The sequence below is a fragment of the Mauremys reevesii genome, linkage group 2 (genome assembly GCF_016161935.1).
Source record: "Mauremys reevesii isolate NIE-2019 linkage group 2, ASM1616193v1, whole genome shotgun sequence".
Classification (NCBI taxonomy): domain Eukaryota; kingdom Metazoa; phylum Chordata; order Testudines; family Geoemydidae; genus Mauremys; species Mauremys reevesii.
The window spans coordinates 153,039,178-153,053,495 of NC_052624.1; the positions used below are offsets into that span (position 1 = coordinate 153,039,178).

A 14,318-nucleotide genomic window follows, 5' to 3' on the forward strand; every position below is an offset into this window, starting at 1 on the left:
CCTAAAAAACACACTCTAAACTTAGGCCAATAAACAACACAACCCCCAAAATGAACAAAAAATAAACAAAAAACCCTGCAAGAGTCAAAATAATGCAGGCAGAAGTCTAGCAGTAGAGTGGGGACTATCCGGTTTATTGCAATAAATGCAGCACATATGATTACCTGCCTTGTGGACAGGTGGTATATGTCTGCATTCAGCGCAAGCCATTCAAGGCCCTCAAAGACCGCATACGGGCTCTTGAGAGTGGCTGAACTGGAGGAACTAATGGAGACAGAGAAGTACATAGATGAGACTTCCATGGACACATCAAAGTGGTTCCACCCCCAGTCTGACAGCCTCCGTGCTGTTGAGAACGATGAAAGTCTCGAAGGAGAACATCAAGCTGGAGCAGAGGGAAATTATCCCATAGCTGGGACCCTCCTTCCAAATGTCAGGCACCCAAAACCACCAGGAGAGGGGACCTCAGTTATTAGGAAGAGCAAGGTAATAGTAATGGGGGATTCAATCATTAGAAAGAAAGATAGTTGGATTTGTTACAACTGGGAGAAATGCAAGAACTGCCTGTCGGATGCAAAGGTTGTGGATCTCATGAGACATCTAGACAGACTTATGTGAAGTTCTGGAGAGGAGCACTGTAGCTACACAGAGACATGGGGAAAGATAGGAGACAGATCCTGGAGGCCAATTCAGACTCCCAGGTAAGAGATTAAAATCCAGGACCTCCACGGTAGCATTCTCTGAAATGTTTCCAGTTCCATGTGCAGGGCCAGTTGGACAGAAGGAACTGCAGGGTATCAATGCATGGATGAGATGATGGTGTTAGGAGGAGGGATTTAGGTTTATGAGGAGCTGGGGAACCTTTTGTGAAAGGAGGAGCCTACAGAAGAAGGATGGACTCCAACTAAACCAAAATGGAACCAGATTGCTGGCATGTAAAATTAAAAAGGTGGTAGAGAAGTTTTTTAACTAAGGGCTGGAGGAAAGTCGACAGGTGCAGAGGAGCACACGGTTTGGACAGACATCGCTTAGACAAGGATTTATTAGAGGGGATGCTCTATATTCTAGTAAACAGGAGAGGATAGAAACTGATAAAGTACAGGCAGGAACTGAAGAGAAACAGTCAAACAGAAAGAATCCCATTCAATATTGACACATTTTTAAGTGTTTGTATTCCAGTGCTTGAAGTTTAAATATTGTGAACGTGAGTGCCTGGTATTAAATGAGGATATTGATATAACAGAGGCAGCACAGAAATTTGGTGGAATGATGATAATCAATAGGGCCCAGTAATAACAGGGTACAAAATATACAGAAATGACAAAGTAGGTCGCGCTGGTGGGGGAGTGGCATTATATGTGAAAGAAAGCGTAGCGTCAAATACAGTAAAAATCTTAAATGAATCAAACTGTATCACAGGATCTCCATGACTAGAAATTGCATGCTTGAATAATACTTTATTGGCACAGTATAGCAGCAGTAGGAATATATTACTGAGCTCCTGACCAGGATGGTGACAGTGACTATGAAATGCTCAAGGAGATTAGAGAGTCTACAGAAACAGAAAACTCAATATTAATGGGGAATTTCAGCTCTGCCCAGATTGAATGAAGTTGCCAGAAGTTGCGACTGGATGACAGAGGGAGGAATACTTGATAAATTGCCCTATTCTGGTAATTCGCTCTGAAGCATCCGGCACTGGCCACTGTCAGATGACAGGATACTGGTCTAATGGACCACTGTTCTGGATGGTATGGGAGACTAGTAACAGCCTCCAGCGCCTTTGATTTGTAGGTTGTTGGTTCAAATTCCAGGTCAGTTCCACAGCCACTGAAAGACTGTTTAACAGCTTGAGTGCAATGAATAGGTGGTTTCTATAGTCTATCAACCAGATTTAAAAACAGGTCTTAATCAGTTAGGCTAACCCATCAGCTAGAAAAATGTCATTGCTATCACGTTAGGCACATATCGGGTGGTCCTCACCAGAGTGGATGTAGATGCACTAGAAATGGTGCGGTTTTTCTCTGTCACATAATGTTTAAATCTTATCAGGAATTCTATCACAAAAAGGACCATAGCTCGAAGAAACAGTTTAATTTTGACCGAAATTGGTAGAAAGCTTCTAAATACAACTGATAATGCAAAATATTTATCATTATTTGTAGCATGGACAGATTTGAGAAAAAGTCCTAAGACTCCTGCACCAGCAACTGATATTAACACAGTATACGCCACGATGAAATATTTTCAAGATACGTGTCACTCTGGGCCAAGACTGGACCTATGACGCATATGATGAAGGAATCTACTGCAAAGCACAGTTGATTAAATGGACGAATCAAAACGAATTTGAAAATGATCACCTTGAGATGGAAGGCATGCATCATGCAAAGAATTTCATAGGTCATACAGGCAGTGTGATGCAGGAAATTGAGTTTCAAGTCACCCATGTGGAAGTCAGCATCCATGATGCTTCAGTCATCAGCCATGCTTTACGAGGAGAAGCATATAACCATGGTGTTAGAATCCACAAACTTATGAGTGAGGCAATGAGTTGCTTGAAATGGATGGAACTTAGCGATTCCATCAACAACGATGTTCTCCCAAAAGATGCAAAGAGATGCATCTTAGAGAAAGCTTGAACATGAACTAAAGCATTTGAAGATGTGGAGAAGGCACATATAGGAACCAGAGTGGAAGCACAGAATGATCTTTCACACTTCATGAACCATCATTCCATCAGCTCATGGACACTTATGTTACCCAAGGAAAAAAACTGTTTAGATATATTTCTGTTCTGGAAAAACTATATAGCAGATTTCTCCCTTTTACGGATAGATTTCATAGCAGCAAAAATAGACAATAACAAGTCCATGGAGCTTGAGACATTTGCAGAGATGATTCCACCTGATATCCAGTGTGGTCATATGAATTGGGCTAGATGGGATTGTGTAAAATGTAGCAGAAGCCAGACTTCTGGTGGAGGAGATGTATCATGCCCTGGTTAATAGTCAAGAAGCAGTATACTGGACTGCCAGACCCTTCAGAGGTGTATGGTATGATATGGCCACAAGGCAGTCTCTCAACAAGGACCATGGGAAGCATCAGCATCTTTGCACAAAAGATAAGGCTCTGATCAGGGGAATACCTGACTGCACATTTTAAGGCAGCTGTAACAACTTTGGCCAAACAAATGGGTGGAATACAGCCTTCAGCAACAGAGCTCCACAAAGAAGCTGCCCCAAAGTGTCTGGCTGCAAATGAAACAAGATATTATAAAAGCTGTGACTGAAAGAATGGCAAATCTGTGTTGCACTAAACCTGGAAGAAGCCCAGACAATAGAAAGCCGCTTGTGAACATTGCAACATCTTCTGTGGCCCCCCACCTGAAACTGCATGAAGTTTGTGTGTGATGAGAGAATGGCACACAAGGAATGAAGCAGCTTGAAACCAATAGGCTGCAAAGGGGTGAGGCAGGCCTCTTTGATCCCATAAAAAGGCATAATCTGAAATTGTTTGGTAACCTCAACAAAACAGATGAACAAAAGAAGAAGCAGACAGCACAATCAGTAACTATTGATAGTCAGCAAGCTGACAGGTACTGCCCAGTGCAGAGATGTTGATATCCAGGGTTTGATGAAGTATGTCCTGGCACCTGTCCCACTTTCTTAGAGATCCATCCAAGTTGAAGAGGGAAAGACCCAAAAGAGCAACACATTGTCTTGGCTGGAGAAAAATCTGTCAGTGGTTGAGCTAGCCAACGTTAGCTATTATTGACCTCCTGATCCTTCTGCAGATGGTGTGCACTGATACTGCCAAGTGCAAAACTTTTGGCGAGCTGCTTGATCAGCTGCTAAACATTATCCCTGGACTAACATGTCAATTCACTGCTGCTGTTGGTGACAACTATGCAGATAAAGACTCAGTCAAATCTGGTGAGCGAGCCTATGGGAGGAATGTCCAAATGCAAGAAGTTTGAAACCCCACTGTGTTAACACTATTACCAAAGCAATGCTTGAAGAGCTCATCACATTCAAAGAACAAATCTAACATTGCAAACTTCCTCCTCAGTGACTGGATCGTGAAGTGTGAACAGAGTTTGTTGCCTGGTGCTGAAGCATACCTTACTGGTGGGTTTCACAACCTCTCACGAGCAGTGAAAGTAGTGCCAGACAACCATTCTGCAATACCAGAACTTGAGGCAGATCACGAGGAAGCAGATTCACGCATGGTTTTTGCACGTTGCTGATGCAAAGCAAACACTTGGAGTAAACAGGGTGCTAATGCGGAGCTTGGACTCAGAGGTTGCATCTACGTGCCCAAGACACTGCTCTGTTCTTGGGGTAGATGAATTCTATTTCAAAACTGGAGTTGGCCCAAAGAAGAGATTTGTTCCCATGCACAGCGTAGCTAGGGAATGGGGAACGGACGTGTGTCTTATGTCACCATTCATGCAATCAATGGATTTGACTGTACTTCAGCTTTCAGTGACGTGGGAAAAAGATGGCTGAAGCTAGCAGCTGAGCCCCCGGAAAAGTGGATGGAGAAGGAATTTAGAGCTCCTCTCTCCCTCCCCTCCCCCTAGCCCTGAACAGCAGTAATGTGCAGGAAGGAACACTCCAGAATGCCTCTCAAACCCCCATTTGGACACCCCAACCCTCAGTCTTGGAGCTCTGTGTCTATGGCAGGCATTGAGACTGCTTGTTCTCAATTCCCCACTTGGTCTTGGGTGCGAGGCTGTGGCCTGCGGTGATGGTGTCTATTCTGCATCCCCCCACCGTGCTTGCTGCATTCCCCTTCTCAGCTCTCTTACTGTTAGTGATGTGTCTGTGGTACGAACCAAGTACATCCACCCTCAGCAATCCCTCTCCTCTGGCCTCAGGGCTAATATGTCTGTGGCATGCCCATTCTCAGCTCCTTGGTCACAGTGCTCTTCGTAATGTCTCTCCCACTGGATCTTCCGCTGCATTGCGGACTGTTTCTCTCTCTCTCTGGAATTCCCTCACCACCACACCGGGGGTCATGGCCCAATCCACGTGGGCTCATGCCACCGTGGCAGCTTTCCTTGCAGACGTCCTGTGGTAGGACATTGGCCGGGTGGCCACTTGGTCCTCCGTCCATACCTTTCAAACCCATTGTGCCCTCGCCCCTGCCGTGGCAGCAGATGCGGTTGTTGGCCATGCCATCCCTCAGACTGTGACTTCTGGAGAGCCCTCGTGCCCACCTCCACACTGAGTACTGCTCGACACTCTCCCACATCTGGAATCCACATAGGGACCAGCACTCAAAGAAGAGGAGAAGGTTACTTACTGTAACTGGAGGTTTCTTTGAGATGTATGGTCCCTATCTGGATCCCAATCCTCCATCCCCTCTGCTCCGGGCTCTGCTCCTGCCTGATAAAAGGGAACTGGAGTGGCGTCGACCCCCCGGCCTCTTAAAGCCTCAGACGTGCCACGTGGTGGGCGCACAATGCACATGTGGGTCAACAAACACCACTACGAACAGTTGTGGCTCTGAGGCACGGCGAGAATGCGCACCCCACATTTGGAATCCACATAGGGATCATCACTCAAAGAAGAACCTCGGACCATTACTTTGAATTTATGGCATGGACCGAGCTGACCTAACCGGAGAGTTAATAAAGAACCAACAAACAGCTGAATCAAGCAGTTCTTGCTTAGTAGCTCTACCAAGATTTGAAGGGAGGTGACTGCAGACCAACCCAACTGCAGCTTTTTCGAAGTCAACAGTGGTATCTTTGGTGTCTCAGTGCAATCTTTTCTATACTGTGGTGAGAAGCTAGTATCTAGATAACAAGCACTAGGAGTTGTTTGCCAAGAAGAACAAAACAAGTGAGAAACCCTGCAGCCTGCGCAATTATGTGCAAATCATCAGCTGTACATATGGACTCGTGCAACAGTTCAGTATCTTCAAGCATCCCTTGTCAAAACCAGATGGATGACAGACAGCATGGGACATCTTGTTCCTCAAATGACGGTCTGCCACCTGCGCCAAAAGTCATCCTCGCCTTTGGGCAGCATTGCTGAGGAGATGCAAATGCCGCAGGGAAGATTTGATGTGATCCTATGCAGGCAACTGTGGCAGTGATGAGTATAGGAACACATCAGACACAGGTTGTGAGGGGCAATAGAAAGATTTCAACTATCTGACTATTTTTTTAAGGAAATTATAGCTCAAACTGGTGTGGCATTAAACATTTAGTAGCTCATAGTTAGTTATATGTAGGGATTACATCCGAGTACATGTTATTCACACAGTGTATTCATGCAAAACATTCTACAGATCTTCTGCTAAGAATCATTACTGTAATATAAATAGTTTACATTTATTGTCATTGTATTCAGTGATACTAAGAAGATAATTACAGTTACACCATGTGTGCATTAGACATACAGTTCTGATGTTGTCTGCTCGGCCTGAGGCATGTTTTATAATTAGGTCTTATTACCTGCATTATTTGATAAAAGCAGCAGACAGATATCAGTCAATTCTACAAATAATAACAAAGATTTGCAAACAAATATGCCTCCGAAGAGGTGGGTATTCACCCACGAAAGCTCATGCTCCAATACGTCTGTTAGTCTATAAGGTGCCACAGGATTCTTTGCTGCTTTTACAGATCCAGACTAACATGGCTACCCCTTTGATATTTAACAAATATTTTGTGACAGAGAAAAACTGACCCACTTCCAGCACCTACATACGCCCTGGTAATCACCACCAGATATGTACCAAACATGGTAGCAATGAAATTTTTCTACCTGATGGGTTACTCCTTAATGCCCAAAATGGGTCTGGGCTGGTAGACTGCTAGCCCACATCCCAAAAACTACCACCACTATTGGCTGTCTTTACAGTTGTGACCAAGGGTCGAGGGATGTTTTTTGTGGTTACTGCACATGACTAGGACTCGAAAGAGCCAACTTCAGTTCCCGAGTCTGCCACAACCTCCTTGGCCATGTCTTTTAATCTATCACTCAGTTCCTGGCCTATAAAGTGGGAATAACACTTCCTTATCTCCCAGGGGCGTTGGGAGGATAAATTCAGTCATTTGGTTGAGTGCTCAGACATACAGTCTCATCATTGTGTGAATTTATTCTCTCATTTCTAGGCAATCCCTCTCGGTCCCAAATGAGGCCTGATGCTGCTTTTGCTGTCCCAGTTCTGTGGCTAAAAGAGAACCCCCTCAATCCTTCTGACCAGCTCTGAATTAATTTAACGGGAATCATGGAGTCTAAGCACTCACAAATTCTCTCCCCCCACATTGGAGTTTGCTGCAGTAGGAACTAATTCTTCCAGCACCTTGCCCCCACATGAAAACTGATGTCATTTGTGTATTCGTTTGGTTTTTATTTAGATTGCATCAAATTAAATCCAATCCTTGAGTGCAAAGGGAAAAAAAAATCCTCCTGCTTCAACGCCCACCCTGGATGATTTAAATGGAAATTAACAAGGCTTTAGTAGCAGAATAAAGGGATGAAACCAGAGCTCTCTCCACTGTTTAACTGTAATTCCACTGAGGCTGGAAAGCAGTGATGTCATTTGCTTGCCCTGCTTAAGCTAATGCCCTGCTTAAGAGCAGCACCGCTCACTTTTTCCTCCCCCATTTGTCAGAGAAGCAGAAGATGATGAGCCAATGCCAGCGTTGAATTTGGCCCAATGCAGCAACGTGGAGTATAGACATCAGGAAGGTGAGAATACTTCTCTCTAGTGTAGCTGCCCCTGGAATATTGTGTTTATTCCTGGGTGTAGAAGGGAGCCGTACAAAAGAAAGACGGGGGAGTTGGAAGGACTGAGTTACAAGGAAAGAGCTTTGTGTAATATGACTAAATGATTAAAGGCGGGGCACCTGGTAACTGTCTAATGGAGGAAATTACTGAGGGTAATGGGATAAATATTCAGAGAGAGAACATTTGGGCTGAAGATCAGGAAAAACTTCCAGACAGCCTATCAGGCTTCCCATGGGAAGTGATACAGAGCCAGTTGTTTGGGACATTTAAACCCAGACTGGACAATACTAGAAAAATGTGCTTCAGCGAACAATCCCAGCTTGGCGGGGAGACAGGCTGGATGATCTCACAAGACTTTTCCATCTATGAATAACTTACCCTTTTTCCTGGCCTGAGCAATAACATCTGCAGCACTTTTGCTCATCACCTTGGTGACGTACAGAGGGCAGTTGGTCTGGTTGGCGATGGTTATTGCCCGGTTCACTGCTTCGGCCTCCACCTAAAAAATAAAGCCAGCTGTACGTAAGAACAAGCTCGGCTTAGCGTGGCCAGCTCTTCCGACTCACCCAGTTACAACGTTGTTTTCTTAAGAGCAGAGGGTGCGGGGGGCTCAAAGGAGTGGGGTGGGTTTGATGGATTTAAGCCATTTAGATCCCAGGTGCTGTAGGGATTAGATTGGCCCTTGCCATAAACTGGGGCAGCCTTGAGCAGCTCCAATTTAGAGCCTTCATGCACACAGCCTGCTCTGCAGCATCTAAAAATCCCCATAGCTGGCCCAGTCCTGCCCCCAGCTTCCTCCTACCGTGCCCCCTCCGCTGGGGCTTTTCCTCAGTTCCTCCCCAGGTTGGATCCAGGGTTTACAGCTTTCATGCCACTCGGATCCTTTTACCTGATTTACAGAAGCTGGAACCACAATGACAATTTCACCCACAGGATTTTCCATACAAGGACAGCTCACATGCTTAATATTATCGTAATTGGTTGAGTGCACTCAGTGTGCTCAGCACTGCATTGAGATGGTCCCTGCCTTGAGCACTTTACTATCTAACATCACGTCCTTCTATCCTTCCTCTGGAAATACCTGAGGCATTGGGAAAAACATGTTTCCCCATAAATGATCCACCAGTCATTAAGTGCTGTACATGGGAGAAAATTCCTTCCTGACCCTTGCAGGCAATACACCCTGAAGCATGAGAATCGATTGCCCTTATTATGCATTACTACACATTTTAGTCAGTTTCTTTATTCAATCATAGGCATAGCAGTGAAATTCACCCTTGTGCAGAGGGCCAACACAATGCCAATGCATCAGTTAAGCCCTAAAATTTCATCTAATAGGGAAAAGGACACTCAACAAAATAAACAGCAACCCATCCCCTTAATGCCCACACCAGGGAAAGGGACCGGCCTGGAACACTGCAGGCTCTGGTAAGCCGGTGGAAGAAGTCAATTCTAGAGCTGACGGCCCTGCCACCAGATGGTTACATCTTCCAGGATTTAGGCCTGTTAGATGTTGAGCCCCTTCAACTCAATGGAAACTTCAGCACCACTGCCCGTTTCAGGATCAGGCCCTTCACTAAACCTTTGTTGTTATTAGGCTTGCAAGGGAGCAGAACGTGGCCAAGGCACCATTAACTGCACTGAAGCAGCTGACCTCAAGTGCAATGGTTGCTCCCTATGACTTGGTCTGATTCTCATTTTAGGCAGCAGCATCACAGGCAATGTATCCTAATTACGCTGAAGGAAGAACGAGCATCTGTGCATCTACTTCAAACTGCAGGAGGGAGATGTAACGAACAAGCCAAATAAGAGAACGGCCCCATCCATTACATCAGAGTCTGATTCCTGCTTAGGACTGAGCTAATCCTCCATGATGCTGGGCATCCTCTTTTCCATTTGAAATCAATGGGACTTGAGGGTGCTGAGCAGTTTGAGCCCAAGTGTCATGCAGTTTTCCTCCAATGCCACCATCTGTTATTGTTTTCCTTATGCAATCAGGAAAATATGTCAAGGAATACAAGGGTGGATGGGAAATCTGGATGCAGATGTTTGCGTACAGCATCCAGGAAACAGTCCCCATCCCCAGAGCCAACAATAGGGGAGAAAAGGAGAGGGTTTGTGTTCCAGTCGGGCCGGGCATTGTTCCTCTCAACCCGCAACAGCATTTGAAACTGAAAGATTTATGGCTGGCACTAAAATGCCTTTGGATGCTGCTTGACTGAACAAAACTGAAGGGAAGTAAATAAAAAAGGGGGGGGGCTGTGAAAATGATCTCACTCACTGGGCTTTCAGCAGCACCACATCTGGCACCTTTAGCAAAGCCCTGAAACTTTGGAGGAACAAACAGAATCTCCTTATACAGAAAGGGCAGCCCTCCCAGAGCCAAGATTCCATGGTGCAATGTCCAGCCCAGAGATACTGAAAGCTCAGAGGAGCACAATACAGCAGGAACAGAATTTAGGACCAAATCCTGTGTTGTTATTTACGCATCAATTTTCAAAAGGATCCTAAGGGATCTAGGTATCCACCTCCCGCTGAATTTCAGTGTGACGTGGGCACCTAATCCCAGCACAATCAATGGGAGAGGAAGGATGGTCCAATGATTAGGATGCCAGCCTAAGTCCCAACTCCACCACAAACTTCCTGTGTGACCTTGGTCAAGTCACTTAGTCTCTCTGTGTCTTAGTTTCCCACGTGTAAAACAGGAGCCTTAGCATTTCCCTACTTCACAAGAATATAAATACCTAAGAGCAGTGTTTCTCAAACTGGGGCCGCCGCTTGTGTAGGGAAAGCCCCTGGCGGGCCGGGCCGGTTTGTTTCCCTGCCTCATCCGCAGGTTCAGCCAATCGCAGCTCCCACTGGCCGCGGTTCGCCGCTCCGGGCCAATGGGGACTCCTGGAAGCACCGCGGGCCGAGAGACGTGCTGGCCGCCGCTTCCAGCAGCTCCCATTGGCCTGCAGCGGCAAACCGTGGCCAGTGGGAGCCACAATCAGCCAGACCTGCGGATGGGGCAGGTAAACAAACCAGCTCGGCCCACCAGGGGCTTTCCCTACACAAGCGGCGACGCCAGTTTGAGAAACACTGCCTAAGATAGATAGAACTTTGTCCCTATGTACAAATTCCCATTGACTTCTAAAGAAGTTTTGCCCAGACAAGGACCAAGTAAACAATGAACAACAATTTGAGGGTTTGGCGCACAGAAAACTCAGCTATAGTGAAAATCCAGTGCACAATCAGATCCAGAAACCTTTACTCAGACAAATCTCCTGAGTTAATGGGAATTTGATGAGGTTTAAAATATGCAAAAACCCCAGGATTTGGCCCAAATAAAATCAGAATAAGGGCTTCAGGGTCAGGACCAGACTGAAAGAGAAGGGAAGTTCTGAATAGTTTCACTTTACCAGCTGCAAATAGCAATTCCAGATACAGCTCAGCTTTCAGTGAAAATGAGGATGTTCCAGGAGGGAAGAGTGACTGCCCTAAGGCTCCAGCGTATAAAGGATTCCTCGGGGACTACCGTGACATTTTGAGGAAGCACAATCCAGTGGCTGAACCAGAGAGTGATGAGTCACATAATCTGGGTCCTCTATCATCTACAGCCCCCGCTGTGTGACCTTGGGCAAGGATCTCAGGCCAAAATTTTCAAGTGTTCCCTAATCTGGGCCTCCCAGTCTGAGGCAACACAGGCCTGATTTTCAGAGGTGCTGAGCATCCACAACTCCCATTGACTTGAGAAGTCATTATGGCCTTGCAGTGCTTCTGCTAATGAGGCCAAGGCATTTCAAGTTGTCTACCTAACCGGTGAGCCATCTCACATTAGCAGGGGCGGCTCCAGGCCCCAGCACGCCAAGCGCGTGCTTGGGGCGGCAAGCCGCGGGGGGCGCTCTGCCGGCGCCGTGAGGGTGGCAGGCAGGCTGCCTCCGGCGGTTTGCCTGCAGAGGGTCCGCTGGTCCTGCGGCTTTGGCAGACCTGCCGCAGGCGTGCCTGCGGGAGGTCCTCCGAAGCCGCGGGACCAGCGGACCCTCCGCAGGCAAACCGCCGGAGGCAGCCTGCCTGCTGTGCTTGAGGCAGCAAAATCCCTAGAGCCGCCCCTGCACGTTAGTGAGCGTTTTTGAAATTTGGAGCCTTTCTGCTTCCCAGTTACCAAGGCTGTAAGATGGGGCTAATGATACTTATACGGGTCTTCAGCTTGAGACCTTCGGACATCTGACACGACAGAAATATCTTTGTCATAAGCGCCAAAGTAATTCAAATAAAATATAATGGTCATAATCATTATCTAGTATTTATTGCATGGACAGAACAAGCAAACACGAACTTCCAGCCTCAATATCCTCTCTTCCCTTTCTCCCATCTGTCTGTGAAGCCAATATTTCCTAGGGCACACGATGTGAACCATATTCATGGCCACATTAATTGAGGCATGAGGCAGTATATGACATGACCCAGAATAGGGGGAATGAAGTGAAAATGTGTAATGTCCTCACCTCTTCAGGTCTACTCAATACATGCCCTTCAGGGCCTGTGATTCCCAGGTCCAGGATCCTTTGCTGCTCCTAAGGCAGGAAAAAACAAGAAGATGGCTCAAAACAATGTCATTTCTAATTCCAGGAGCTGGAGAGATTTGGAAAAGACGTAAAACTGAGATCCCTGTCATCTGTGCTCTCTAGATATCCCACGGTACTTTCACAAAGGCAGGAGTAGTAGAACCGGTGTTCAGACTATCTCCCAGTGTCTGGGTAATTACCAGAGCTCTGCAAACCCTTGCCATTTCATTCGCAGTGTTGTCATGCCAACCTTTCCTCTGATTTCACTTCACAGCCCTGCAAGTTGCAGGTTTGAAAGAACAAAATAAACTTCCCCCCAAACTATCAGGCCGCGTGTTGCAAACCTATGCAACTCCAAGTTGCGTGATCTAGGCCTCATGTGTAAAATAAGTGTGACCTCAGCCTCAGGACCCAGTTATTTATTTATTTATTATATTTCTATTGCAATAGTCCCTAGAGGCCAACCAAGTCCAAGTACCGTTGTGCTAGGTGCTGTACAAAACATATAGTAAATGTTTCTTCACTTCCTATCCTAAACTGCTGTGTAATATTAATATACACAGGGGCCATCTTCCACCCCAGAGATGGTTGCATTTCAGTGATGGGTGAAAAGATTTATGTATAGTTTGTAACTGTTATGGAATAAAACCCGCTATAGAAACCTGAGGCATTGTTGTTCTCTTACTGTGAGCTACAGGGGCAGTACTTTTGAAGTATAGCTCTGCTTTCTATATGGAAATGTCTATGCTACTTGAGACAGCCCCTTCATAGAATATCAGGGTTGGAAGGGACCTCAAGAGGTCATCTAGTCCAACCCCCTTCTCAAAGCAGGACCAATCCCCAGACAGGTTTTTGCCCCAGATCCCTAAATGGCCCCTTCAAGGATTGAACTCACAACCCTGGGTTTAGCAGGCTGATGCTCAAACCACTGAGCTATCTCTCCCCCATATCTTAATGATTTCCTGCTATGGGTTTTAAGAGAGGGATTTGGAGTTTGAACACCTGACAGCATAATGCAGCTAAAATTCCACAGAGCAAACAGATAAGATACCTCAGCAATGATGTCACCGTTCTCAGCATGAACTTGAGCTATGGCACCTATATCACGGATTACGCTCAGGACCTCGTATATCTAGGAGAAAGACGGGACACCATAGGATATATACCTTTTGGTCTTACAAATACTCCAGTGTTCTTGTAGCTTAAATGTCCTTTAACTTAAGCTGTTATGTAAAACCGAAACAAAAGGAAAGTGACTGAGACAGACAAGCTCTCTTTAGCTTGCCGTAAAAGATAAGGCGGTAGACTGGGACTCAGAGTTGGGTTCAGTTCCTGCCCCGGCCATTGATTTGCTGAGCCACTTCACCTCTCCGTGCCTCCGTCTCCCCATCTGTAAAATGGGGATAACAATAACGGCCTCCTTTCTAAAGCACTTTGAGACTCTCAGATGAGCAGCACGATATAAGAGGTAGGTATTATTACTACTTATTATTATTATAATGGAGCACAAAACAGGAATTGGTATGTTCTCCAGGGCATTATCAGTAGAAGTTCTAAGGGCCCAAATTTTCAAAAGTGGCATCTTTAATGCCTCACGTCATGGGTGCCCAACCTGCAAAGCACTGGCCCTGATTCTCAAAGCTGATCAGCGCCCACAATTCCCACTGCATTGGTGGGAGTTGCTGGAGCTCTGCCTCTCTGACAGTGAGGTGCATTGGGTCTTATGCTGAGCATCCAAAGATGGGGCTCACAAAATCCGTGACCACGTTTGAAAATTTTGACCATGTTCTTAGATAAAAGAGACCAATTTTTTAGTCACCTCTTACTCAATTCAAAGCGAATGTCAGACACTGAGGAAAATCTCCATCATGTCACGTTTGGAAGTAAAAGCCTTCTGCATTCCAACAATGAAACATATCCAATGACTGAGGAGTGCAGATAGAATTGCCACAGGGAATTTTTTCTTAAGGTCTCAATGATTCCAATAGTAAACCCAAGAAGTGCTTTCCCAGTTAAAATC

At 45.9% G+C, this 14,318-nt stretch overlaps 1 protein-coding gene across 4 annotated transcripts in view; it reads right to left on the minus strand.

Annotated features, from left to right (window-relative positions):
- DPYSL2 (dihydropyrimidinase like 2) overlaps positions 1-14,318 on the minus strand; it is a 100,727-nt gene that overhangs the window by 19,608 nt on the left and 66,801 nt on the right. For all 4 annotated transcript variants that reach the window (XM_039524186.1, XM_039524185.1, XM_039524188.1 and 1 more), the window contains exons 6-8: positions 13,350-13,430; positions 12,239-12,307; positions 8,130-8,250 (exon numbers count right to left, since the gene is read on the minus strand). In XM_039524186.1, the coding sequence (XP_039380120.1) occupies positions 8,130-8,250; positions 12,239-12,307; positions 13,350-13,430 (271 nt within the window). The remainder of the gene's footprint in view (positions 1-8,129; positions 8,251-12,238; positions 12,308-13,349; positions 13,431-14,318) is intronic.